This window comes from Aplidium turbinatum, chromosome 9, assembly GCF_918807975.1.
Source record: "Aplidium turbinatum chromosome 9, kaAplTurb1.1, whole genome shotgun sequence".
Classification (NCBI taxonomy): Eukaryota; Metazoa; Chordata; class Ascidiacea; order Aplousobranchia; family Polyclinidae; genus Aplidium; species Aplidium turbinatum.
In genome coordinates this window covers 16,489,075-16,516,672 of record NC_137480.1, presented here as the reverse complement: position 1 = coordinate 16,516,672, position 27,598 = coordinate 16,489,075, and the positions used below count along the sequence as shown (strand labels likewise).

The 27,598-nt window shown below is 38.2% G+C and overlaps 1 protein-coding gene and 1 pseudogene across 1 annotated transcript in view; one reads left to right on the top strand and one right to left on the bottom strand.

Annotated features, from left to right (window-relative positions):
- The window catches only part of LOC145776965 (zinc finger SWIM domain-containing protein 8-like), a 30,480-nt gene extending 8,394 nt beyond the window's left edge, over nt 1-22,086 (bottom strand). Inside the window, exons 1-27 of the mRNA XM_082588218.1 lie at nt 21,961-22,086; nt 21,459-21,617; nt 21,179-21,332; nt 20,807-20,951; nt 17,985-18,107; nt 17,275-17,464; nt 16,792-16,990; nt 16,462-16,585; nt 15,783-15,923; nt 15,063-15,187; nt 13,420-13,627; nt 12,605-12,767; nt 12,354-12,500; nt 11,073-11,139; nt 8,577-8,694; nt 7,756-7,932; nt 7,247-7,433; nt 6,418-6,515; nt 5,806-5,922; nt 5,472-5,642; nt 5,248-5,320; nt 4,823-4,984; nt 4,442-4,619; nt 3,969-4,134; nt 3,568-3,705; nt 2,932-3,079; nt 2,177-2,400 (exon numbers count right to left, since the gene is read on the bottom strand). Coding sequence (XP_082444344.1) covers nt 2,177-2,400; nt 2,932-3,079; nt 3,568-3,705; nt 3,969-4,134; nt 4,442-4,619; nt 4,823-4,984; nt 5,248-5,320; nt 5,472-5,642; nt 5,806-5,922; nt 6,418-6,515; nt 7,247-7,433; nt 7,756-7,932; nt 8,577-8,694; nt 11,073-11,139; nt 12,354-12,500; nt 12,605-12,767; nt 13,420-13,627; nt 15,063-15,187; nt 15,783-15,923; nt 16,462-16,585; nt 16,792-16,990; nt 17,275-17,464; nt 17,985-18,107; nt 20,807-20,951; nt 21,179-21,332; nt 21,459-21,617; nt 21,961-21,988 — 3,930 coding nt within the window. The 5' untranslated portion in view covers nt 21,989-22,086. The remainder of the gene's footprint in view (nt 1-2,176; nt 2,401-2,931; nt 3,080-3,567; nt 3,706-3,968; nt 4,135-4,441; nt 4,620-4,822; nt 4,985-5,247; nt 5,321-5,471; nt 5,643-5,805; nt 5,923-6,417; nt 6,516-7,246; nt 7,434-7,755; nt 7,933-8,576; nt 8,695-11,072; nt 11,140-12,353; nt 12,501-12,604; nt 12,768-13,419; nt 13,628-15,062; nt 15,188-15,782; nt 15,924-16,461; nt 16,586-16,791; nt 16,991-17,274; nt 17,465-17,984; nt 18,108-20,806; nt 20,952-21,178; nt 21,333-21,458; nt 21,618-21,960) is intronic.
- Nucleotides 1-27,598, top strand: part of LOC145776957 (uncharacterized) — an 868,661-nt pseudogene that overhangs the window by 715,492 nt on the left and 125,571 nt on the right.

Genomic DNA, 27,598 nt, shown 5'->3' with positions numbered 1-27,598 from the left:
ACATCTCAAATTTGGGCCCTATTATACAAATTTGGGCCCTAACTACAACGAAACATCTCTAAAAACAAAGTTAAAATGCGATAACGTTAGTAACATGATCTGCAGAAATGTATTTAACATATATATGATATAACAGGTTTGATGCAATTGAATATATGAATTCAAAAAGGGCCCAATTGCCACAAAGTGTTTTTGGCACAACTGTTTTAATTATTTTGGTCATTTACATTTGTGGTGAAATTTCGATAATGGTTATAATATATGCTTGAACATACTGGTAAAAAGCATCATACCTAAAAAGTTCACTCAGTGAGGATTCTGTGGAGAAACTACAAAGAAGTTGAAGTGCAATTGCTGTAGTTGGGCCCATTTCAAAATCAATGTAAACATGATTGATAGGGTATTTTTTATGTGTTTACCGATGTGTTTGAAAAATTTGGCTGTTTTTTTAAGTATCATTTAGTTTAGAAGACAATGAAAGAAATCGGAAAGCACAAATAGTGAAATAAAAAAACAAACAAACTGGAAGGCCCTTTTTGAATTCACATATTCAATTTCTTTTCATTGAAAGAAATCGGAAAGCACAAAAACTAAAATAAAAAAAATGGGGTTAGGCCCTTTGTGAATTCACAGATTCAATTTATTTTCACCAATAAAAGTGTTTTGTTTTAAAAAATTGTTAGGTGTAAGCAAAATAGCATTTCAGATAGTTTAATTATCATTTCATTTTTAACATTTACAATACCATAATTATAAATATCCTTGACTAGTGATGTTGTGAGCAGGAAAAACCTGTCCTGTACTTTTAGCAGAAACGTTCTTCTGTATTTACTTTTTCTGAATATATGCACATGAAACTACTCTTATTTTCAAATACCTTATAAGCCTGGCATATCACATGTTATACGGTACAAAACAAAAATCATTCTTAACACGAGGGACCTGTTTATTCTTGCCACTAACCTAGGCTACCATACTCTAAAAACTTTAATTAGAGTTGAATGCCTGCATAAAATTATGAAAGCTAAATTGCCTTGGAATGAAATAATGTTGAATAAAAATAATTTAACACCTGATCCTCAAAACGCTTTACACTGCTTTTGTTTACAATATTATTACAATGTTTTTACCTTGGTTGACAGAACAAGTAATGTTGCCAGATAAAAAATAAAAATGGGGAAAAACAATAATGTTACCAGATGACCAATCTGAATGGAAATTGATAATTTCTACAGTTTTGGTTTTATCTGCGCGGTACCGGGCGGCAAAGTTCAAACAGTCAAAATTTTGTACGATGGTATTACCGCGTCGTGACCGATATGTTCCATTGCCAGTATTTTTTTTGTTAGAAATTGTTAACACTTTTGGCTTTCATTCCAAGCAAAGGTGTAGCTAAGAAATGAAAGACCTGTGTTTGCTGTTACTTACACTTGTGTTGTTTTCTAAACTGGTGAGAAAGTCTATTGAAATGAACCACATTTCCATGTCGGTGCAGTGAAAATGTACACAATATTATAGGTCTGCTTGACAATAGAGGGCCCAAAATTATTCTGGCCCCGGGGCCAACAAAGGGTTTAACACAGCACTGGTTTCAAGGATCAATTAATAAACTCTGCTAGTTCAAATTCAAATGTAGCATATATTTTGCTAGTGTTTCCAGTATGAAATTGAAGTGAGCTCAATTTCCGATCCGATCTGATAAGAGTGTTCATCCTGTTAGAAAGTTGTAGGTGAATTGGCTAAATTAATATTTATGAAGTTATAGTTTTGCTTGAACTATTTCTTAGCCCTAGGGACAGTTAGCCCATATTTCATCATTCGCAGAGACTACATGGTATTGCATTGAAAGCGATTGCCAACAGGGGCCCCTAAACTTAGCTATGCCTCGGGCCCCGGTGAGCCTTAATCAGGCCCTGCTTGGGCACATTATCAAATATCAAACTGCATGCAAAACAAAATGACAGTTTGAAAACTGATGGAATCAAACGATAACTAAATGCTTCTGTGAAATTTTAATCCATACATTTTATGAAAAAGCTTACATTTAAATGATCAGTTACAATAAAAATAATAGCATCTACGTATTGCATTCAAAACCTCTATGTAATGATTGCACATTCCCTAATGCAATTATGGTTCGTTAAAAGCGGTGGATTTAGATCTCAAGCTATGTCACCTGCTCCTTGCATTGCAACAAAGCTCTTTGGATTTCACTCGGATTGAGAGCATGAGCGCGAGGGAGGACACTCAAAGCCAGCTCCGCGGCACGACGGACTGTGGTGCTGTCTCTTCCTCTGGAAGCTCGATCGGCGAGAGTCACAGTTTCTGGAGGAGTGAGATGACCATCCCATGAATCCACAAGGATGTGAAGAGCAGCACTTCCAATCTCCATCGCTTGACCTGATCATACAGAAATACGTCGTCTTTTGGATTTCGCTTGATTGGAAAAACGTTTGAGTTTTTTTTTGCGTAATCTAACATGTTCTTCTACAATGTCACAAAAAAAGAAAAAGTAAACATAAAATAAAATACACGATTTCGTTTCTGGAGCAGACGCAATGGCATTGAGCAATCATAGTAGTAGTTTCGTTTGGGGTCTTCAAACTTGAAGCTCGTTGTCTTTTAGCCAGTTTTTAAATATATTTCCGCATTGGTAAACTGTGTTGAACCACCGAGTGTGCAGTCCATCGACAGTCTAAAATCAAATGATCAACAGTTTTCTTGCTTTTTTTTGCAATTTCCGCGACCCCGGTATCACGCCAAAGCTTATACATTGACCAATCAAGCAGACAATGAAACTGGTCACTTTCCTGAACGATCTGTAGCCTACTTCACTTTTTCCACAGCTAACAAAAGTTTATATTTTTCACATTGTTTCAATGTCTTAATTCTGGCTACGTTGATGTTAGTTAAACATCTTGAAAAATTTACCTGTTATCCAAGAGACGTGGGAGGAGTATGTTCTGCTCAACCAGTTCGGGGAAACACAGTTGTGAAGACCGAGCGCGTACAAGCCAATTTCAAAAGCAGCCAGCACCAAGTTTCTATGCACACCCGTCTGCCCGTTGCCTTGTGGTTGCTGTGAGAAAAATCATATGGCATGATCGTAACCTTTTCATAAGCTTACACGTGAAAGTGGAGTATCGGTTAAGAAAATGTAGCAATGTGGGTTGATAGGTTGTGGGAATCTTTATCCTCGACTGAGAACGCCTTTTTGAAGCTAAATCATGACAATTTGCATACTTGAGAAGTTTCAAACCCTGATACAAGAAGGTTGACCTATGAAGTTACCCCATGTTGTTAAAGTGTTGTTTCATGGACTATGTTCCGTTGAATTGAGAACTATCTTAGGAGTGCGCTGGTCAACTGCGCACCGGGAGAGTTGAACCGTCGTTGCTGATCTTGCCGTATCTTTGTTCGTGGAGCAGGTTCTATGTCCACTGAGCCAGGGCTTAGAAATAGGGTCAAGCAAAAAAAAGTTTGGGAAGCCTGCGCTAAGCCATCACGAGAATGTTTAGGGAAATACTCCGGGGAAAAAAAGCAGAAAAATTTACAAAATGGCGATACCTGCATGAACAAAGACGTGCTGCTGTTTCCGCCCGCTTTGACAAAGACGTTCTTGGCGAGTTCGAAAAAGAAATGAGCTCCGGCCTCGGAAGGTTGGTTAGGGATGTCAGGGACGGCAATCGAGTTTCTGCCACGAGTCTGCATCAACATTCCGAGTGTTAGTGATTACTTCAACCACGATCCAATTCAAGTTGCATCGTCTGCTAAGCTTGGATATTCTTAATTGAGAAGACACCCCATTCAAAAAGGGATTTGATACAGCACAAGAAAATGGTGTGTGGAGATGATTTCATTAACAAACCCGTCGTTTAATAAATTAGATAAAATCTATCAGAAATACACCATTACAAAAAGTAAGCAGACATATATCGTCTTTCGTGGAACGAAAAAAACAATCACACCTTTCGAAATGTAAGTCCATTTCTATGCAAAGAAACAGCCATCGACAGCGCGGGCTTGCCGGGCCGGAGAGGCAATCGGGCAGCTTGTGATGATCGTCCGGTGTCAACAATGTTGCGTTTGTTGTCAACAGAGCTCGTTCCAACCGAGTCGTTGCCGCTGCTCCCGCTGAGAGGCAAAGAGTTTCGTCAATTTATTATTGAAGCACAATGGCAAGATTCATCATCATGCTCCTTCGGAAACGTAACTCAGCCAAGAAAACTTGTCTTTGTTTGTGGCGTCTAGCGGTTTTGAAATGAAACAAATTTTGCTGACTGGAAAGCGTTGAAATCTAACCGCTTTAAAAAGTACACACCTTTCCACAATAACAAGCAAGCAACAAAATAACTCGTCATATGAAAGAATTTGGTGAAGCAACAAGGCGTTAAATCTACTTGAATGAGAAAATCCAGATTATACTGTCTCAAAGATTTACCTGTCGCTGCTAGGGCTAGACGGATATCTGTGCAAAGGCCAGGCTGATCCGCAGGAAGGAAGAGGTTGCTGGATGCCAGGAAAAGACCCTCTTGCGTTGAGATTGCGTCTTTGAAAAGGAGGAGAGGAGTCACTAAGCATAGCTTCCTCTGAGGCGGAACTGTTCATGTTAACTAAAGCTGGATAAAAAAATGGTTATGTCAACAAATGTGTGAAGAAAAAATTAATAAAAACAAAGTATTGCGGCACTTGGAGGTGAATCCGGCCACCCTCGGTAACGGGGACATCACCGGATTAAAACTGGACTACTACTACTAAAGACGAAACAAAACAATATAATAACAATAAAAAAAAAACAATAAAAACAGAAGACGCCACTCACAGTGCTGCTTCCGCTTCGGTCTTACGCTCGGTGGACGATAAGATGCCTTAGACTCTTGACGTGGAAAAGAGGTCGTTTTTGAAGAGGAAGAAGGATCTTCGTCGCACGAGATGGAAGATGTAGGAGCAATATCAGATTCACGAAGAGCGTTACTCGTATCACCTGGATAAAAAGTGAAACCAATTGTGTTTTGAGTCACATCTTCATCATTGGAAGTCTGCTGAGAGTATCAAGAATTGAAATTTCTTCTAATGCTTCACCGCTAATGTAAAAAGAAACTGATTTGCTCTCTGAATTATGGCTCGTCTTCTCCATTGCTGCTCACCAGCAACTTTTCGGGTGATTGCAAATTGTTAAACTCATTCCAAGAGGATTTTATTCATCATTTTAGGATAAGATAATCTAAGCATTGATTAACCACTCACTGCTCAATGATCTGTTGTTTCCTGCATTGGTGTCGTCATCAGTGCTCCCATGGGCATTCACTGCTGACTGCACCTTGAAAAAGAGATGTTTTGACAATTTGAAAGTAAATCAGTACAAAAATCCATGCACTAACCTTTACTTACAGTGACAAGCAGCTACCCAGGCGTACTAGCAACAGGATGAAGTAAATGTTTTCGAACGTTAATGTTGCGATGATACTTACTTGTGATGCGAGAAGAATCTGCTGATCTGATGCAGAAGACATTTGGGAGCATCCGGATGAGAGCGGAGAACCGAATAAGGAAGCCCGACGAAAGGAGGCGCTTGTTTCCGGAAAAGCGGAAGTTGCCCGAAGATTTGGTGACATCGATTTATCCAATAAATTGTCGAGAATCTACAACCAGATTTGTATTATTTGCATGAAACTGAATTATATTGTTGAGTTGAGTGTTCGACTAGTCCAGGCACTTGCGGAAACATAAGTTTAAAAACGCAAAAAGTTACAAGAACTGGAATTTGAAAATAAAAATAACCCACACAATTTGTAAAATATTTACCGCCCGCAATTTGAATTGTTGGTCCTTGTAGAGAACCAATAGCTGTATGGCAAGTTCACCTTTCTGCCTTCGTGTACCTTCGCAGAGAAGAGGATGTTCGTATTCCGACACGTTAACCTGATAACAAGTTTAACTTCAATTGCAATGAAACGTCTGGTACGAAGAAACATCGTGAAAAACAAGCGCAAATTTTTTTAAACAAACTCTTACTAACAACACTGACCCACGGCAGCAACACAAATCGATAAACATCAAGCAAAGGTAGCTTCAGAATTTTTAACCGAGTGGGATTTTCGGGCGTGGTGCAGGTTCAAGTTATTACACTGTGTGGCTCTTTACATAGGCCTTCGACAATTTAATGCATTCGCAAACTTAAACTGGTGGGTTTTAGAACTTTTTAGTCAAATTTCGCGTTTCGGCTTTTATTTTCCGGTGCGGAATAGACTGAAAGGGAGGACTGTAACCGACTACAAGAAATGCGATTAATGAATTATGAGGAGTCGTGAAGCTCCTCTGAAGAATATAAAACAGACAATAAGCAGACATATAAATACCACTCTATCTTTGTCTTAGTGGCTAATTTAGAAACAGCTTCAAATCCAAGCAAGTTACCTTGCAACTCAATGCATTGACAGCAGCTTCGAAACCTAGTTCTTGATCTGTCAAAGAAACGTCACGAGATTTCAAGCCTCCACGGCCAGAGAATGATGCTGCAAAACAAATGATGTGGTGAAGGAAAGTGCATGAAACAACCACATGAACAGAAGATGTTACGTGAAACCCCGTCTGGGTGTGAAATCTTTCTTCGAATGTAGTGAACAAACATAAGTAAACATTAGGTTAACAAACACAATTGCACATACATGCACAAAGAGTATGGTATACGCTTTACCATCTACGTCGCTCGTTGCGTGGTGTCAGAGCAGGTAATCTAGCCACGAAAATTCCATGTTCATTGTTCACATCACCCTTTTCACGTCGTTTCAACAGCACTAGACATTGAAACGATGTGAAAATCGCAAGTTTTGCTAGATGAGAAGTTTGTCTCGTAAGAAAATGAACTGAGCTCAACCGCAGGTAGTTTGGAAACGACTTTCGAACAGAAAACAAGGTTTTGAATGATGATAAAAAGTTTGAGCATTGAGGCCAAGTGAAGCTGAACTGCCCCTAGTTGCAACCAGATGTGGTCGGATTCAACCAGTACGGCTTGCTTGTTCAGAGATTACTGTTTTTATGTCACTTTAACATATAGTGACATTAAAGCGGTGCATTAAAACAGCTGTTGTTAACCGGTTAGTGAACAAAAGATGTCCTTTTGAGTGATTTCATTCAGATAATGTGAAAAACACAAAATTTGCTGATCAACAAGGTTATGTGAGTCAGGTGATTGATTAAAGCCAATTGTGCTGAATCATCAAATCATAACGTCAGGGACACGTACTTGGCTGACAGAAAGCATCGAAAATAAAGGTGGCAAGAATGAGTGGAAGAACGTGACAAAAATCCTGGGAGGAATCGGCCATCGCTAGCCAGTGTGCTTCCTTGCGGAGGATGGTGACCTCACGGGAGCCAAGAGGAAGTTTCTTCATCAACGCAGCAAGTTCGCTCTGGAGGTAGAACAGCTTGACCTGCTCAACATAATAGGATTTATCACGATTTTGTTACGTTTTTTTATACATTAAAAGCAGATACACTTTTACTTTGCAAATCAGTAGAAAAAAAACAACAACTTGGTTTTTGTCGTATAGAAAATTGAACCGATACTGAAACATGCAAAATAAAGAAGACACTCAAAGTATCCATTATATCTTTAAAGTTATTCAAATATAAAATCAAATTTCAGTGAGTATCGAACAAACTACCTACTCCATCGGTGCTGTCACCATTTCGATTGTCACCTGACAACGATGGTGACGCCGACCTCAAGTGAACACTTTCATGCATTCTTACCTCCAGTCTCTTGTTGCTGGCTGGCAACCGCTTGATGCTGAGTCCTTGCAGACCAATTCTGAATGCTAGAGTGCAATGGCGTTGATGCTCAGACAGCACGGTGCAGAGAAACAATGCTCGTTCCAGGAGCTTGCATGCATAGGAAGTGCTCAAAGCTATCCACGCTTTGCTACCGCCCTGTAAAGGAATATTCAAAGCGATTTTGTGATGTCCAACCGCACTGCAACAACGTTTCACCAAGTGGGATGAAATCAAACCAACCACTAGACTTCTGCAACACAGAGTGCTTTGCATTATTCCAACTTGAGAGAACTAGTTTGTGCGTGAAATGTCGACTTCTTGGTTGCCGTGTTAGATCAGAAAGCAGCGCGTTCGAAAAAAATGGTACGAAAAAATGGGATCGATGACGTCATCATAGTTTACAACTGCAGTCAACTGAGTGGCGGATTCTAATTGAGTATTTAAATCACAGCTCACAAATATATAGTAAATAGCCAAAGGGCATTTGGTGAGGCAACTGCAGATGAAACGGCACAAAAAGTTTGCGAAATTTCAAACCTTATAAGACATAATATAGAAATAAAGGGCGGAAAATAAATCTTTCTAGAAAAAAACGAGCTATTTTATCATCAGAAAAACTGCTGATGATTTTGCGCGGTTCGCACAGCGATAATTTCGAAGTGCAAAATAAATCAGAATACTTTGACCATGAACACATAATTATTACGGTAATTATGCAGTTCAGGAGAACACGAAACAGGTAAATATGCGGACGAGTTACGTAAACGAAACAACTAACTCCGTACAAGCAACGCACGTACCTCCAGAAAGGTGGGTTCAGAAATCAGTTCTTCAGGGCTGCCAAGCACTTCCTCTGCTAACTTGACGGCAAGCTCACTAGTTTCGCTTGACTTGCCATGCGCGTATAAAGATTCAGCCCTGAAAAGACAATAATATGTTTTTCAAACCCTTTTAATGTTAATATTTTTTCCAATAAAATGTTTTATCTCCGCCGTTGATATTCACGTTTGAGTATGACTAAGCAAATTTATTATTTACTATCAATTTGTACTGGAGTCAAAAAGCATTTATTCGTATGGAAAAATATTTGTCTAAAGTAATTGATATCAAGCTAGGAGTACGCCAAGGATGTGTACTTTCTCCATGTCTTTTTAATTTATATACATAAATGATTTTTCGACGCATTGATAATATGAAAGGGGTAAAAGTTGGCAGTTTGAACATAAAAAATTTACGCTATGCTTATGATACTGTTCTGTTGGCTGCATCACAAGAAGATCTTCAAGAGATAGTGGACAATGTTAACTCAATTGGTAAAGAATTCAATATGAAAATTAACGCTTAAAAGATCAAATTAATGATAATCTCAAAACCAACAGACACTCCAGTACTCAAAGTTAGAATTGACAATGAAAATGTATAAAAAGTAAAATCTTACTCCTATTTTTGGCATTTAATAACTGAAAATGGGAGGTGTGACCATGAAATTCTAAGACGGATAGAAATTGCAAGAACTACATTTGGAAAAGAGAAAAATGTTTTAATCAATCAAAGCTTAAATTTATCAATTTGTCGATATTAAAATGCTATATCGGGTCAATCCGTTTATACAATTCTGAAACTTGGACAGTGTCAAAAACGGATCGATGCCTTTGAGCTCTGGACATACAGATGAAGGTTAAAAATTTCATGGAAACAAAAGATCACTAACGATGAAGTTTTATCCAAATAAAATTCAAGCAAAATTCTCTTACAAATAGTCAAAAGAAGAAAATTGAAGTATTTTGCATATACAAAAAGATAAAACTTGTTACAAAGATCATAAATAGAAGGGATGATAAACGGCAAAAGAAACAAAGGTAGACCAACAATGATTTGGACATCAAACATCACTAAATGGACAAATTTAAGTTATGAAAATGCAGTACGAACAGCTCATGGTCGAGAACAATGGCGCATTGTATCCAATCCTCAATACTAGGAAGGAACTTAATGACGATGAAAGCAAATTGTAATCACAACGTTGCCAATACGATTTTCCAATCCAATAATACATTTAAACCAATATTCACACTAAAATTGCTCTGAAGGCCAAATAAATACTTATAAAATAACTCAAGGGCCGCAATACTATTTTGCATTGCGGAAAGTTAAACCTGTCTCTCTGGCCCGTTCCGCCATTCTAAATTTTGTGGGCTGGTGCTAAAGTCCACAAATTTTCTATCCACATTCTCCTTCCACAACCACCACAGCCTGGCGCCGCAACCAAAGTTGGTGGACATTTCCCCGGGTACATCGCCACCCCAAAATCACACCGCTCCCCGCCACCACGGGTGTGGCTGGCTGGTTCTTTGATGTGTCTGACCTGGCTATGTTTATTGTGTTCTTCTCGCCGTGTCAATTCTTTTGTACCCGTACGTTGTCTATGGTTATAGGCAAATTGTTCGTAAGCAATTGTTCGTAAACTGTTTTTCGTAAAATGAAATCTGTAAAACAATTCTTCGTGAAGCACTTCTTCGTATACAAATTTTAACTGCATGCACGAAAAAATGCTTTAGGAAGAATTGTTTTACGAAGAATTAATTTTACGAACAATTGTTTTACGAACAATTGTTTTACGAACAATTGCTTACGAACAATTTGTCGGACACCGTTGTCTATGCTGACAACAGTTCATCACCGTTCAATAAGCAAAGTAACAGAGTAAAGACTAAAGACGCAAGAGATAGTAAAACCGTACCAAAAACGCAAGATTGCTAAAAATAATTGTAGTAAGAACAAAGAGAAAAAAAGCACTGTAAAAACAAAAAATGCAAACGGAACGACTTGGACCTGAAGAGCAAAAATCTTGCAACCGATTTTCAAAAAGCGTGAAAAAAAACGAAATCCTTGAAAAACTGGCTTCCAGAAATAGGCTTCCAAAGTTGCTAAATTGCGATAACGGCACAAGAAGGAATAGACAATGTGATTGTGATGTAACAATACGGGTCTTTTGTATGCAATAAAATGGCGAGACAATAGGCTAGCGCGATAAAGGTTGAATGGGCATTTTCAGATTTTTTTCGCCAATTTTAGAGTGAATATTATCTTATCAGTGAATAGTGAATTGTTTGCCGCATGCGGCCGCGTGTTTGAGACCCTTGATTTAAACCAAATTAGACTTATCACAGGCACAAGATCGGACATTTTTTGCATTGATTCAACGTCAGCAGGAATAGAGTCAATGCAAAATAGCAATGATTCGCTGGATGGAACAAGAAGTTATGAATCAACTCATTAACTTTCAAATCAGCCACCTGGTAAAAAGAGCATCCATCTCATTGCGGTAGTTTGTCAACTTGAGAACTTCCAATTCCACAGGATCTGAAATTATTTCAAAGAGTTTCTTAGAAATAAACAAAACGAGATTTTCGCCGTGACGTGTTCCAACCTTGACGAATCGAACAGCTTGAAAAACGCTTCGTAGCGCTCTGACCACGTGGAAAATTTTTAATCGCTTTATTGTAAAGCACTGAGTGGTTGAAACTGTATAAAATCCCAAGGTTGAATATCAAGAGGATTGATGACGTCATCAGAACCAGCTGTTAAACCATGGGTGGGCAAGCTTTTTGGACCACGGGCCAAAAAATCTTTAATCTTTGACAAGCGGGCCATGTGAGTATATGAAATGGACAAGAGTGTTTATTAACAACATTATTTAATTTCATAAACCTGTTAAAGATGAAATGATGATAAACAAAATGCAAAAATAATGAGAAAGGCGATATAACAAAAAAAACAACTGTACGGCCAGCAAGCTGCTAGAGAGAAGCCCAATCACGGATACCTGATAATTATATATTCAAGAAAAATGTACGACGAGTCGAAATTATATCAAGTTATCTTGTTGTGTATCGCAATTGCGAATATTAAATTCTCTTTATGGTTTCTTTTTAAACATAACTGCTGCATCCTTGAACTGACCTACTAAAGATTTTACTATGCCTGTTATAAAGTTGTGCTGAAGAGAATTTAATATTCGAAATCGCGATACACAGCAAGATAAGTAGATACAACTTCGACTCGTCGTAGCCTACATTTTTCTTGAATATATGATAAACAAAACTTTCAAAAAACAAAAAAATTATTAAACAATGTTTCAACAGTTGTTTAACTGGGACGGAACAATATACCAAATTAACAATGCTTAGTTGTGACATAACGATCAACCATAGACCCTACATAACAAAATTTTAATAAGATAGAATGATTAAGTGTGTGCATTACAAAAATAGCAATGAATTGGGTTAAAGTATTCGTTTCTGCCAATATCAGGCGGGCCAGATTGAATAACCCAACGGGCCGGATTTGGCCCGCAGGCCGTAATCTTCCCATGTCTCTGTTTGTATTAAACTATTGCCCCCACAATTGATTCCAAGGGGTTTAAACTGTCGCATAATTATCGTTGTATCTGTCTAGCAATATTTTTTGTAAATATCATTTAAACTTGAAATACTTTGCAACGACGATCACAAATTAATATAAATGCTTACACAACAGAAACATCTCTATTACATCAACAAAGTTCTTAACCGTACTGATCTGTGATGCAGCAGATGAAGGCGATTGGTTGCCACCTGACGATGAAGGTGCCTTAACGAAAGAGCCTGGTAATTGTTTTTCATCCAGTGTGAAATCCGAGGACGAACTGGCTGCATCTCTCCATTTGGAATCGTTGTCAACCCCTGTTAATATGCGAAGTTAGAAGCGAAAAAATACATTTTATTTTCATAAACGACGCTAACTTGAAAAAAACGTATTTGTCAACTGCAAAATAAAGCGAACGCACCAATTTGCAATCCTTGAATATCCTGCTCAATGCATGAGTCATCACTGCCGCTGTCAGGGTCATCTCGGTTGCTAGGCAACGATTCAGGTTGAGTGGAAGTTGTTTTTTTGATCACCCCACTGCCCGTTTGTTGTGGTTTCATTGGCAGTAGCAGGTTTCCATCCTGAAAAGAATGTTTTTGGAACTAAATCTCCATGTTTTGGTGATGCTATAACACTGTTAACATGGTGGTTTCTGCTGAATTAAAAAAAAAATTCTATTGTGATATGGAAGTTCGAGTGATTCTTTCTTTCAAGCGAAATCAAGAGTAAACAAAAAAGTGCACATCCATACAAATTATTATTAAGTCACCAGTTCTGTTAGCCTTCACGTGGGGGTTTGTTGGATAGTCAAGAAATTTGCTGGAGACATAAAGATACTAGACTAATGACGAGAGAGCAACGAGAATATGATCATTCACTTCAAGGATGAATAATAATGTTATGGTTTTCTTATTATCGCTCCACAACAGCAAAGGTCTTTTAGCGACAGGGCTCATTTTCAATTTTTTATCAGGTTTACGATGGCATCACAGTATTATCCGACTTATTCTCACTGCGTGATGCAAGAAAGAACACAGTCACTACCGTTTTTAAAGTCTTCGGATTGACCCGACGTGGAATCGATCCCAGATCTACCAGCACCAAAGTCGAAGACGTAACCACTCGGCCACTGAGCTGGTACTTCAAGGATGAAGTGAATGAGTGAAAGCATGAAATTAATGTAATGTGAGAAACAACTAAGAATAACGTTGTAAATCTGATATGAAAACGTACAATTGCTTTTACATTTTCTGTAATTTTCGTATCGTTTGTATTGGCGTTTTGTTGGACTTCCGACTTGCGAATGACTGATGGAATTGCAAGATTTGCCTTTTGGACCAAATGGCTGCACGATGATATATCAACAGAAGCCCAGTCGTAGGAACAAGCCTCTATGGCCGGTCTGAATCCACTGAACAACACCAGCTGGGCCTCCTTGTATCTGATTCAATAAGACACAAGCAGCAAGTCAATAAACATTTTAGCAAACGAAAAACCCACCAACCCAATACAGGTTAAGTGTGCAAACACGAACCCAAGTCAGCCAATCAGTCCAATTTTTATATTTAATTAACGCTTCTAGACGCTGAATCGATGTAAACAAGGACTGAACTGCTGACTGGGTGCTTCATAATTGCTACATTGCAGACAACAGGACCACATACTGCAGTAGCATCTTTTGCATTAACAAACAGCTAGCAAAACTTGCTCACTTAACGTTGATTTAACGTTTGCAGACGTTGAATCAACGTACAAAGTAACAATTTTACTACGTGGTTTGTATATTAGTTTGTACGGCCAAAATAGCCTACCGTACTTTTCTTTCAAATTAATAACTATACGAAGCCAAGTAACTTAATCAGATCAATACTTCAACAAGAACATGGTGAACAGAAACTCCTTGGACTTTTTTCATTTTAAGATTAAACATATTGAATGTCACTTATATGCCTTTTAATATGCTAAATATCTTGCTAAGCTCTCTAAAATTTAGGTTTAATTGTAAGCAGTACTTAGTAAGAGAACTTGATACAACTGAAGATCGTCCAAGAGTGGAAGACTTCGCACTGCTCGAACAAAGAAAGTAGTTAAGGCTGTCCGAGAAACGGCGAGGAGAAACCCAAACAGATCCATCCGTCAAATGGCCAAAGACATGAATGTGAGCAATACTTCAATGAGAACTACTGTAGAAAAAGATCTTCAGTTGTCTTCTTGCAAGATGAGAAAACGGCAGTTCGTTACACCTCTCCAGATGCAAAAGAGACTTGAAACAGCACAGATTCTTCTCAGAGAACTGAAGGCAGGCATGGCAGGGCAAGAGATTATTTTTTCAGGCGAAAAACTCCTCACAATTGAAGCTCAGTTTAATAATAAGAATGATAGAATTTATGCAAAGTCTTCAGCAGATATTAAAGATTCTGTGAGAAAGTTTAACGCCGTCAAAAATCTTCTGTCATGGTGAGGACAGCCGTTTCAAAAACTTAGAAGTCTAGTCTGATTTTTGTGGAACAAGGGGTTAAAACCGATTCAGATCGCTACATCAACGATATTTTGGTTCCAGCCCTTGAAGAGATGAAGAAACACTACAAAGATCCACCTTATTGTGATACTTTTTTGATGAAATTTTATTTATTTTCTATTAAAGATCATTTATTAGTTGGTCCAAGGACTTTCTGTTCACTCTATACTTAAAAAATTGCGGATTGCAAAACCTAATTAACGTGCATAGCTTAGCCACAGTGTTATCCAGCACAAACTCAAACAGTAAAAATTACACTCTATACATCGTTTCAACATTTAGCGACGTTGAAATGATATAAAACGCAGAAATTTGTTGTCTGGAAGCAAATAATTTCAAACACAAATTCAAAACCTACTTTCCCCGTTTGATGATTTGCAGCGTTTTGTCATGGAAATGCATAAGTCTGGATTTGAGTTCATTCTTACGAATCAACGCCCCTTCTGTCGGGTCGAGAATGATTAATCGCCACAAAGCCACGATCTGTAAAAAAAACGAAAAATGACTCTCGTCGCATGAGTCATCAAAAATAAATAAGCTGACTCATCGCCTTAAACAGCGTCACCACATACAACGAATCAATTTTGATGAAAACAATTGCAAATGAAAAAGGGAATCAGTGTGTATTACCGATATCTACAAAATGAACTAATATCTCGATAGTAGGCGGTACACGAGTGGCAAAATAAGTGTTTTGTCAGCAAAACCAGTTGCTTCAGATACATGAGAGCACACACATAAGGTTGAGTACGTCCAAACATGAGCACTTGAATCAACAACTCCAAGTATGATTCACTCACTTTAAGGATATTCCGATCAAGTTAAGATTAAAAAGCGTCATATTTGCATTGACGAACGTCTTGCAAAAAGGACTAGATTTAAACAAGTCAAAATGACAGGCCTAATTAACTGGAATACCAGCGACAAAACTTATCATCCAGTCAATCTGTCCCGTTTTATATTGATTCAAGGTCCGTAGACGTTGCATTAAGGTAAAAATAATTGTTTTGCCTAGGAGAACCCACATCACAACCGTGAACTACACGAAATAGCGAAATCAGCATAAAACAATACGTACTTCATCACACAGACTAGCAGCGGCGTGGTGCGCGATTTCTGAGCTGACGTTATTGGAAGGTCGATGCGAGTTGCCATGTCCACTAGTGCCACTCTGAAGATGAGAGGGGGAGGTCCGGATGTTGTACCACCACACGGCCACCTGTGGAGGAGTTGTAACAAAATTATTCCAATATGACAATGGAAGTTCCTCGCTATCAATGCATTGTTGAGAATTGAATAATTCCCCGGCAAGAAGACTTCAACAATCGGACACTTCACTCTGTCAATCTCGGTGACCGGGCCTGCGTCAGTGATTCAAAGCCTCTACAAGTATGCGAAACTGCCAGGATTAAGCTCTGCAAGAAGATTTCCCAGTCCGAGGATAAAGATTCAATCAATCAATCAATTAATTAATTCAAGAATACAGCGGATGCTTATGTTTCGGTGACTAAATAAATGTTCCAGCCAGCAAATCGGTATTTTTTTAACGTCTGCAGACATTGAACTTTCTTTAACGTATGCAGACGTTGAATCAATGCAAAATGACTGATTTGCAAGCTGGTGGAATCAACGCCAGTCGAGAAATTGCCCTTTATGCAATTTGTATCACAAATTAAAAGTGCAACTGGCACTGCTTGAAGAGCAACAGCAATTTTTTATATAAATTCGTCACTCATAATGGTGATGATGTCACTGACCTGTTCGAAGCACAAACACTGCTCAGTGATAATTTCAAGTAACAGGAAAGCGTTTGAATCGTTCCGTTTCAGCATTTCGCGAACAATACTGAACAGGTTCCAAATGCCTTCAGGTTCTCTTCCCCTGAAAACGACAGAACTGATTTAGAAATTTATAGTTTGACGCTTGTCGCAAGCAACCGATCTCGTAACATCCCAACCAGCAAGCAGTCTTTTTTACATTGATTCAACGTCTGTAGAATCAATGTAAAAAGGACTATTTGTTGGCTGAGAATATCACAACTTTTCAAATGCCAAACCTTTTCATAAAACACGCACAAGAACACTTACCTTAACGGACGAAGCAGACTTGAGTATTCAGCAGCAGCAGGTGATTCAACTGAGGAGAAACACAAAGAACTGATATCGCTGTACACTACTGGAGTCGGCCCACAGAACTTGACTAGAGCCTTCTTTATGTTGTCTCTGAGAGCGCTTTCGTCCAAATACCACAAACTTTTATCCAGCATACTCGGACCAGCTGTTGGGTCTGAAACAAAAAGTTAGCATTTTAAGAAAAAGGGTTAAATAAAGTTATTATCCACCTGGCTAAGCCTTCTACGGCAGCGCTAAAATTATCTACACGTATACTAGTACATTCTATAATGTTAAAAGCACTGTATTGTATACATGGAAGTACAAAATACAACTGCATAAAAATGCACCGAGATTATCAACCAGCATGTGTCCCTATTTGTAGCTGGTAACACTACTGTCTTTACTTTTTATAAACATCAAAAAATAAACAACACATTTATAAAACGATTCTATTACCTGGAGCGCCGCTTAATGTGTTGATTTCTGTTGAGTGCGATGAAAGCAACTCATCCAGCAGTCGCTGTGCTGTTGGCAAGATTTGCTGAGGCAGCTCGCTGATCAAATACTGCGCGAACTTCTGCAACTGATCCCGACGAAGCCGGGACAATGACTCGGACACGGGCGCTCGGAAGCACACGGACGTAGGCTGAAAGGATTAAAGTAACCTAACACGCCGCAAAATGCCCCTTTTACTATGGATCTCACATCTACAGACATATAATCAATGTAAAAAAACGACCTATTTTGCTAGCTGGGTACTTGGGTAGTATTATTGTCCGAAAGCATTTTATGTAAAAAAAACTGCTCTATGAAATCATGTTGCAGAAATTACATTGATACTCTGTCAAATAACAAGTTTAACCCATGCATGAAGATGTAAACCACATGCTCTCAAAAACATTTAAGTGTGTAAACATGGTATGCTTTAAGATTTCGTTACAGGCGTTAATGAATGCTTATAAGAGTTTCAAAGATAAGTGCAGACGCACTACATACATCAGCAGAATGCTATAATTTTACTGAAGATCTGAACTTAATAGTTTTCCTTGTTGCAGGCAATGCCGAGCAACAAAACGCTCTAAACTTGAAACTGAAATTTCATCAAGTAAACCTGAGAAACAAACAACATAGTTTATGCCACAAATTGATGTTGAGAACCAGCCTACCTGTTGAATTCTTAAAAGGCAAAGCGCAACAACGTGCGCACACCACTTCGCGTTCAAAGCGCAGTTACAGCTGCATGATGTTATTTTACGTCGATCAAACGTAACTGCCACGCAGCATTGGGTCTGAAAAGGTACAAATAAGATTTGAACTTGTGCAATCGTGAGTAAGTAAAAAACGATTTTTCATTTAAACTATGTACTTTGGTAAATTAAAACAATCTGGTTCTTGGCTGTTGTAAACCTTATGAAAGCAATAAGCTTCTCAGTGTGCACAACAGAATCGATTTTTCTCATGGGTACTGCCTAAAGTTATGTTATCACAAAGATGGCGACAGCGTTCAATAAATGATATGCCAACATAAAAATGACATGATATATCATTTTATCAACTAGTAAGAGCTTAATTAAAAATGGTAACTGGTAGAGCAATTTCTTCTTTGTCAGAAAAAAGAACAAAAAAAAACACATGCAACTTTGGACACGGTAAATGTTTCAATCTATTTCAAGTTTGTGTTACTCGGTAACAAAGCGCGGTTGAAAAGAGAGCGGTGGAGACAAACCGCCCCTTCTCCGCAGTCCTGTCCCTTCTCGCAAAACGAGGAAGCTTCTCCACAAACTTTGCCTATGTCTGTGGGTGTCAAAATACACGATCCTTGTGTTAAAATGTGGAAAAGGCTCTTTACAAACGTACATGTACGTTTTACCCAGCTTCGGCAGGGATCTACGGCTAAGGTAGCCTACTCATCACAAATATCAACACACTTCTAGCATATTGTAATGTACACAATCTAAGGCAGCCATATCGGAGAGGCCGCTTTAGCAACTTTGGCGAAATTATCACAGCCAATTACTAACAATCTTATTAAAGGCAAAAGCGGAATCATCCAGTAAAGACAACAGCTGTTTAGAAAACCATCAAGTCAATGAATTAAAATTGTCGTCAGATGAGACGCTACATCCGCGAATAGCATAGTGGGCAGCACGCTAGAATTGTAAATGAACCTGCCAAGTGTAATATAACACCAGTGTTTGTGGCTAGAGAATTAAATTCCATTTAGTGATGCGGTTTTTCATATGTTCGTTATCCATGCGATTTAAACAGTGTTTGCACAACAAACCTGTTATTAATGAAGCGGGACTGCCTAAAAATGTTAAACAATGCAACATTCTGATGACAATGTTAGTAACTTGTACAAAGCAAATACAAGGTTTCCCACTGTAGGTAGAAGCTTGCTAGCAACAGGAAGCAGTGACAGGAAATAAACGACCACTCAGTGTGATCTGTACCTAGAACAGGATGCTAAATGACTAAAGTACTTATTTTCCTTAGCATAAAGTAACCCATCCACTACAAAGCAAATTATTGATGAGATAAACAAATAAACAAAAGCTAATAGAATCGCAAAAAGATTTGGAGTGACCATTAATTGGAAGCAAAATATCGTATAACACAGAATATGGTACAAATCTGCTAAACCAAACGTTGTTGAAGATCAAGGAACAGGATCACTCCATGTCAATTCAACCAATGGCTTTAAACACCACCATCTCCCATTGGCTGAAACTTGGCGCAAATGATGTTTGTATGTCAAAACTACCAAATCTAAAATTTTACCTTAATTGAATCAAAAAACTCAATTACAAAAATGCAGCAGAAAAAGCTCACAACAGAGAAAGTTGGCACCTCATTGCCTCCAAACCTCGACGAGAGGAAGGAACTTAATGATGATGATGAATCAAAAAAAAGATAGCACTTTGAACTTTTAATTGTCAAGTTTATGCAAAAAATTAAAATTATATATCTCTACAACTGCTTGACCGATGCCAACATATGAAGCAACGTTGCAATGAAAAATTTCCAAGTTTTCTGTTTCTACGGTTATACACCTTCAAAATTTGAACCCGTTTGGAGCAATAACTTTTTGGCTTATATTTTCACCTGGAAATTGACCCAGTTATACAACATAATTTGTGACGTCGTCTACACCCACAGGGTGGCACAAAATCGTCAAAATTTCACAAGTGTTTATAATTGTTTTTTTTAAGCTGTTTTTTTATATATATATATAAATAATAAAAATATTCAATTGTAGAAATTGAATATTTTCTACTCATCGAGCAACGAAGCAGCATCAAGCAACGCATCTTGGACCTTGGTACAGAAAAGTGAAAGTTGAAGTTCGGAAGCAAACCACAAGACTGCAGAGTGTGAGATCGTCACAGTTAGAAAATAAGGTCTGTCCATATAGCCTACCAAAAGGACATTCAAAATCGATAAAAGGAAGTGTGAGATGGGAAATTATGTGATTCTCATTAACTGGAGGGCTTTGCAATGTCAAGAGCTGGTAAGACAAAAAACACATCTCAAATATTGCTGATAAAAATTTAAGATTACATTTAATGACGGTCAATACAGTTGGTTTCTTTGGCATGAGACAACTCAGCAAGTACATTTCAGCTACTGTTAAGTCAGCAAATTAGATTACCTGCTCATGTCTAACTTACTGAGTCATCACTTGCTGAACTGAATTTTCTGACTTGTGACATTCAAAGTTTCGGGTTGCTCAGTTGTTACTTGCCCAGTTTCACCATTTGCCAATTTTAGAAAGTTTTTTAAATGTTGGTACGATAGTTCAGTTGTCACATGCTCAAATGCAATTTGCTCAGTTCACAACAGCTGACTTGTAGGGGACTCATTGGTTTCAGTACGTCATTTTTCTTACTTGTCTCTTTGTGGAAGTTATACTTTGTGAGAAAATCTACTAACGCTGATGTCTTGACGTGCTCTACAACTTTACACCATCACTTTACAAACAGCTTACCTTATTAACAGTGCAAGATAGAGGATTGACAGTACCAGAAAGATGAAATCCAATTTGTAATACATTTCCAACACATTTCCCTCGAACAAAGTGCTCACCTCGCTGGAATTCGTCTGAACTCCCATTGGCCAAGCAAGAATACAATCTGAAAAGATTTTGTTCAGGAAAATTGCAATTTTCAAAGGGAGTAATCACAGTTTGCCAACATTTTATTTTTATTGTCTAGTACTGGACCACCACTTTTTCAACACAAGACTTTTAGCATGAGACAGTGAAATCCTTTTGCATTGCTTGAAAAGAGAAAAGTTTGAATAATGGTTCATTGTTTTCAGCATTTACAGTAGCATTTCATCAACATACAACACATCATACCTGATATCCTCTTCGTCAGCTGGAAAGCTCCAATACGCAATTTGCAGCTGAACATTCTCTGGAACTGGTGGGTACATCTTTTCCACTTGCTCAAATGGAATATGAGAAGCAACTGCTTTTGAGCAAAGCTCCATCAGTGACGGTACTAAGTCACCTGGAATCAAAACAAAATGGAAATAATCTCATCCATGCTCCAGTCAAACAATAGGTTCGTGTGACAATATGGTAACTTCTAACAGCTTAGTAGTATAAGAAGTTTAGTTTTAATTGCATTTCTTACTGCTGATGTCATTTCCACGTGCAGGAACTGAAGAGTTGCTTTGTCTCTTCCAACCTCTCCAGTTTGTGCACTGACTTTCAGATTCACTCATCCATGAACAAATTGACTCTTCGTCAAAGCGATCACTGTCTTCAAAGGAAAGCCGTTCTTCAGCAGCAACTGCAAATTGACATTTGATCAGTTCTCACTCATAACATCAGACAACAAAAGATTGCAATTAGATTATATCATGCTAATCTAGAATCCCTACCTGAAACTTTAAACAATCTGTGTTATAAGATTATAAAAGTAGATTGCGATTATGTTGAGGACAAACATATCCACATGTTTTTTTACATATAATGAAAAGCTAAAATAAAAAAGGCTGCATGACAAATTTAGGGCATAGCAGAATGCAGAATGAGCAACACAAAATGAGCACTGCTGCCAAAATGATATGCAAGTCCAATGCTCTGATTGCAACGGCCAATATTTTTTTTTTGCAAAATAACAAGCACCATACCTTCACCTCCTGCTTCCCAATTTTCCATAGTGGTGATTAGCCAACAGCCGGTGATGTTACAAATTTTCAAGCTCTAACTTTGTTTCATGTCATTTAACTTCATAAAGATTAGAAAGAACCAATTTCTAAAAATAAAACAAGCTTTTGATGTAATAAAAAAACAATAACGCCAATTTTGTAAGCTCAATTTTATCAAAGCACTTGCTGCATGGATGTGGCTTCTTCGAAAATATTCTTATTCAAAAAAATAAAATTACAAAATTATATTGAAATAGCATAGCTTCAACTATAAATAAATAACCTACAATGATGCACAACGCTTGATGTAATTCCACAATCATCCTAGTAACTTCCCAAGAAAAATTTATGTCACCATACTCTTTACCATACGCGCCGACTTCCGGGGGGGGCCAGGGGGCAGCGCCCCCCATAAACTTATGGTTGAGGGGCAACAAAAATGGTTATTACAAGTGGTGTTTCAAAGAAAGAACACTTTGCGTAAGAGATTTAGATCACTTAAACGGACTTCAAGAATGCCGACAGCGAAAAACAGCCCACGTTGCTCTTGCTCACAAAACAGCAGCTGATCGCATGGCTTTCTCATACGGTATGGAAATTTCAAAGTAGATGATATCTGAGTAACTTACGCAGCTGGAATAGTCACGTAACTATTCACTGCAATACTAAGTAAACCACCTAAATTAAACGCGCTATTTTCAACGAGGTCTTCCTGCTGTTAGATCAATTATGATTCAACAGAACGTATTGTTTTGTTCGCAATGTGTGAGAATTAAATTGAAAACCGATAAGAGAAAAGGTGTTTAATGGTCTTGGTCGCAGATATTGCCTGCATTAACGACGTCTCTTACCACTATTGTCACCTAGCTAACCTGACATCACCGTTTTATGCGGCCGCTTAGGTTTGACAGTGACACCAACTTCAACGATCATCGCATGTTAAGTGATAAGAACGATTATATATTTCCTACACGCAAAAATAAAAAATCGATCTCTTAAAACAGCTCTTTCTGCTGTTTTGTCTGGTGAGCTTAGCATATTGCTCAACAAGTGCATAAAGTTTAGAATTGACAAGAAATCATTAAATTTGAAAATTAAGTTCGAATCACTGCAAATAAACATATTCAAAACTTTTAGCCTACTTAGGACAACGCCATTTCAAACTCCGTAATCTACGTCGGCAATGATTTTGCGGCAGTAAAAATGCGTTTATTTTGAAAACTGCCGAGCTGGAGACAAGAGCTAGTCCCTTGTATAGGGGTGTTCAATTTCGATTATTTGAATATTCGAAATTCAATATATTTTCGATTTTCGAATTTCGATTTCGAATATCACAACTATTCACCACACTGCAAAATGTGATTTTATTGAAAAAAACGCCATGAAAATTCGCTAGAAAACACAAAAAAATGCCATGAAAATTTGCGAAAAAGAACACAAAATAACGTCTACAGCTCCAGGCTCATGTTGGTGTTTAAGAACACAAGCTGATCAACATGATCACCCGTCAGTCGGGATCTTAGCTTCGTGACGGTCAGGCCAGCTTTTGAAAACGATCACTCCGCTGGAGCCAAGGTCGCTGGGGTCACAAACACCATCTCGGCTAGCTTTTTCAGCAGTGGTAGCTCGCCCTCGTTTGCTTTCCACCAGGAAAGCGGATCAGCTTGCCCAGAAGCAAGCTTCTGCTTCATAAAATAGGAAATCTCATTTGAGATTGAGCTGATTTCATCATCATCACTGCTGTTGGAGTCTTCCGTCTGGACCCTGCCCATGGAGAAGAGTTCTGTCAGAGTGGTCTGGCGTCTTCGCTCATCGCCTGTGTTGGCTCAACGTCGGGGCTATCGAAATCGGAAGAACTGACACCTCCCGTTGGCTGCACGCGCGTAGAAGACAACGACGTTGCGCACGACTTTCCTCAAAGCACGTGTGCAGGACTGGCTGTTGGACCCGCGAGAGCGTGTGATAGTCACGTGATCGACGATGTGCATGTGTCGAAGTCTTTTTTTGCTTGCAAAATGCAACAAGACAGATTTCGCGCCACTCGCATTACTTCAACCGCGTTCAGTCAAAAGGGCAGCTATAATTTCGAATATGTCATCATCATCATCATAATCCATCGTCGGTTTGTTCCCCACTAGTGGGGGTGGCCGATTGTTTCCGCGCAGCAATTGTTTTAATCCCTTTTCTCCATTTCACCCTGTCCCTTGCATCTTCCTCCTTCAGTCCGACTTTTTTAAATTCATCCTTCACTTGTTGTTTCCACGTTCTTCTTGGACGACCGCGTTTCCTCTTCCCATCCACCTTTAGATCTAGTGCCTTTCTAAGAAAACTTCCTTCCTCCCTCCTTATCACATGTCCATACCATCTTACTCCATTTGCCCTTGCCAGTTGGTCTATGGTCTCTCTCATCTCTAGCATATCCAACAATTCTTCAGTCCTTTTTTCCCTTCTCGTTTTCACCCCACACATTGCTCTCACCATTGACCTTTCCGTTCTTCTCAGGATTGCCAGTTCACTCTCTCTCAATATCCATGTCTCGCTACCATATAGCATTGCAGGCCGCACACAGCTCCGATATACTTTCCCTTTCATCCTTATGTCTGATACGAAAACGAATTTCGAATATCACCTTAATCGAAATCGAATCAAATCGAAAATCGAAATTGAACACCCCTACCCGTGTATGAGTTGAACCTGTCTTTTTGAGGTGACAATCACTTGCGAACATCTCGACCTATACCGTACTCGACTATATAAAAGACTGTAAAGACTTTCAATAAAAAACAGAAAAGAAAACACTTCACCGTAGTTAGCGCTTTGAAGGTAAGTGTAAGTAATTTGCAAAACGAGCGAAACAAGGTTGATAAAACCGAAATGGCCCGTTTCGGTGAGTCCGATTTGGTGAGTCTGATTCGGTTAGTCCGATTCGGTGAGTCCGATCCCTTAACGGGGGATTTTTTCATTTTTTTTTTTAATTATCGGGTACCGTGGCCTAATTATCATTGCCGTTTTAGGGTTAGGGGTAGGGGTTAGAGGTTAGGAACTCACCGAATCAGACTCACCGAATCAGATTCACCGAATAGTAGCAGACCCGATAAAACTGATAGCGGGTTTCCACTCTGCTTGAAATCACGATTTTTTGCGTTTTATTTCGATAACTTCACTGTCTTGATCGTTGTTATTCACTCGCACGAAAAGGAAATGAATCGGCTTGTTTTCCAACTGTTCCAATTATGAGCTAACAATATCAAAATTTTTACGACTAGAGGCGTACAGCATGCGTAAAACTAATCGTTTCAAGCAGCGGTTCTAATAACTTCGGTTTGCGACTTAGGTGTCAATAAACAAGACAGTAAGCTTAATCAAAGACTATTTTAATTGAGTAAAATAGCAGTATGTTTATGACGTCATCACCTTTCTCACCCCCAAGGTTTTTTGAAAAGTCGGCGCCTATGCTCTTTACACTGCCAATTTGATAAATGCCCATAATAAAATATGAGAAAAGTACTGTAAAAAAATTTCTATGACTATCTTTATTAAAGACTTTCATTCTGACAAGGAAACTTAAATTTTCAACTTGAAAACAAATTGAAGATGCTTCTGGCACTTAATTTCAAAGCACAATAAGATAAATTATGTTAGTCTACACAAGTAACATATAATATATATGTCACCAGGGTATAAGATGGAATAGAAGACATTTTTTCCATCTTCCATCCTGAGATTTTCTTTCATTACATCATAGAAATCTTCCATTCCATCCCAAAAATTTCTTCCGTCTGCAAATTTTTGTAGCTACATTCCAACTAAAAATTTTACAGCAATATTTTTCTGAGGATTACGTTCCGTTTGGTGATAGAAGTTACCATACCTTACAACTACAAGAAAAATCCAGGGCTATGGAGTCGAGCAAAAAATACACGACTCTTATTTCTCGGCTTAAAACTGGCCAACTCTGACTCTAGATATGCTAAAATCCCGCTGACTTTACAACCCTGGAAGAATCTATAGTCTTGTTTCAGTGCAACTTATACACTTGTTGTGCAGGGAGCACAGCGAGGTGGAATGCATTGGAGTGGTTGTTATTTTATGTTCTGTTAATTTATGTAAAACATCAGAGGTATGGGTATTGCATACAGAATTGTTTGTTTTTCGATGTCTGCAGGTGTATTGTCAAAAAGTTTTTGCAAGTTAAGGTAGCGTAGAAGTGGCTGATTTTTTTTGTTTTTGCAATATGAAAAAATTGACATATTTTTGTTTAAAAAATGTAATCAAACGGAAATTTTACTCAATTTATGTTATAAAATAACTTTTATAGGCTATGTCTTGTCAGTCTTGATATGGCGGTGTAAACTTAATGATGGAATTGAGATGAAATAATGGAAGATTGTCTTCCATCTCATCATCCAAATCTTCCATCCTTGACATTTTCCAGTTTCCATACCAAAATGTGCCTTCCATTCCCTGCATGTCACAGTAGAAATTCAAACTAATACTGTAGTGTAACTGTTATTAATTATTTATTTGCATCAGACACAAAGTCCACTTCTGTCTTGCCCAAACTGCCACATACTTCTGTAACGTTTAGTAAGTCTATACTGCTTGGCCTATATCATAACTATTTAGCACTTTTTGTCAATTTTTGTTTAGGCATTGTCAAGGGGTACGTTTATTACGGTATCTGTTCGGGCACCAAGTACCACTACTTTGCAAACAGTGCCAAAGATTGCAGTAGATTTCTAATAATTGAGCTACAGGCTAGTTCTAATTACAAAACAGTCTTACATTTTTTGACAAAAATTTTTATTTACCTAATCTTAAAAGTGACACTTTATCCTTCTGCACCAATCAAGTTTTTAAACCAATATGTCCTCTACAAACTAATATAGAGTTTGTTTTTTGGTGCTACAGTATTTTGTCTTTTTAACAAATCGATAACCTGATAAACTTGTAAATAAACTTAAAAGTTTACTTTCCAACCTACATAATGTAACTTGCTTCATGGTGACACCAGGCTCACACACACACACACACCTCTCAGCAACCAACAAAGAAAACGTCGAATCAGAAAGCTTTGTCCAGTGCACCGGTGTCTACGTCACAAGCCAATGAAAGCTGTTTTGAAGGTCCAGCTGATTCTTGTGGTTTCCGCATCTATTAAAAATATGACGAAAAGTTGAAAAGGTAGACAAATAAGCATACTGTCAGTCTGTCGCCTGAAAAGCAAGCTTAAAAAAAGGAGAAAAAGTAACCTAGGCGCAAAAATTTACATAGATAAATGTGTTATCACTAGGGCGATTATTTTTTGACTTGTCAAAAAAAGTCAAAAATTGGTCAAATCTATAGCGTTACCAGAGTCATTATATAGTGACTCTGGCGTTACGGTAGGTCAAAAATTGCAAAATTATTTACAAAGTCAAAATTGTGTACAATCTGCATTGTTGTGGTGTCATAGACGTTGCACTGTCAATGAACTTTTCATTTTACATTTTACACCTTGTAGCCTACTTTATAGGCTACCGGTACTGTTATAAACAGAGGTGGGCAGTAACTAGTTAAAAAAGTAACTAGTTGCATAACTAGTTACTTTTTGAGTAACTGTAACTGTAACTTCGTTACT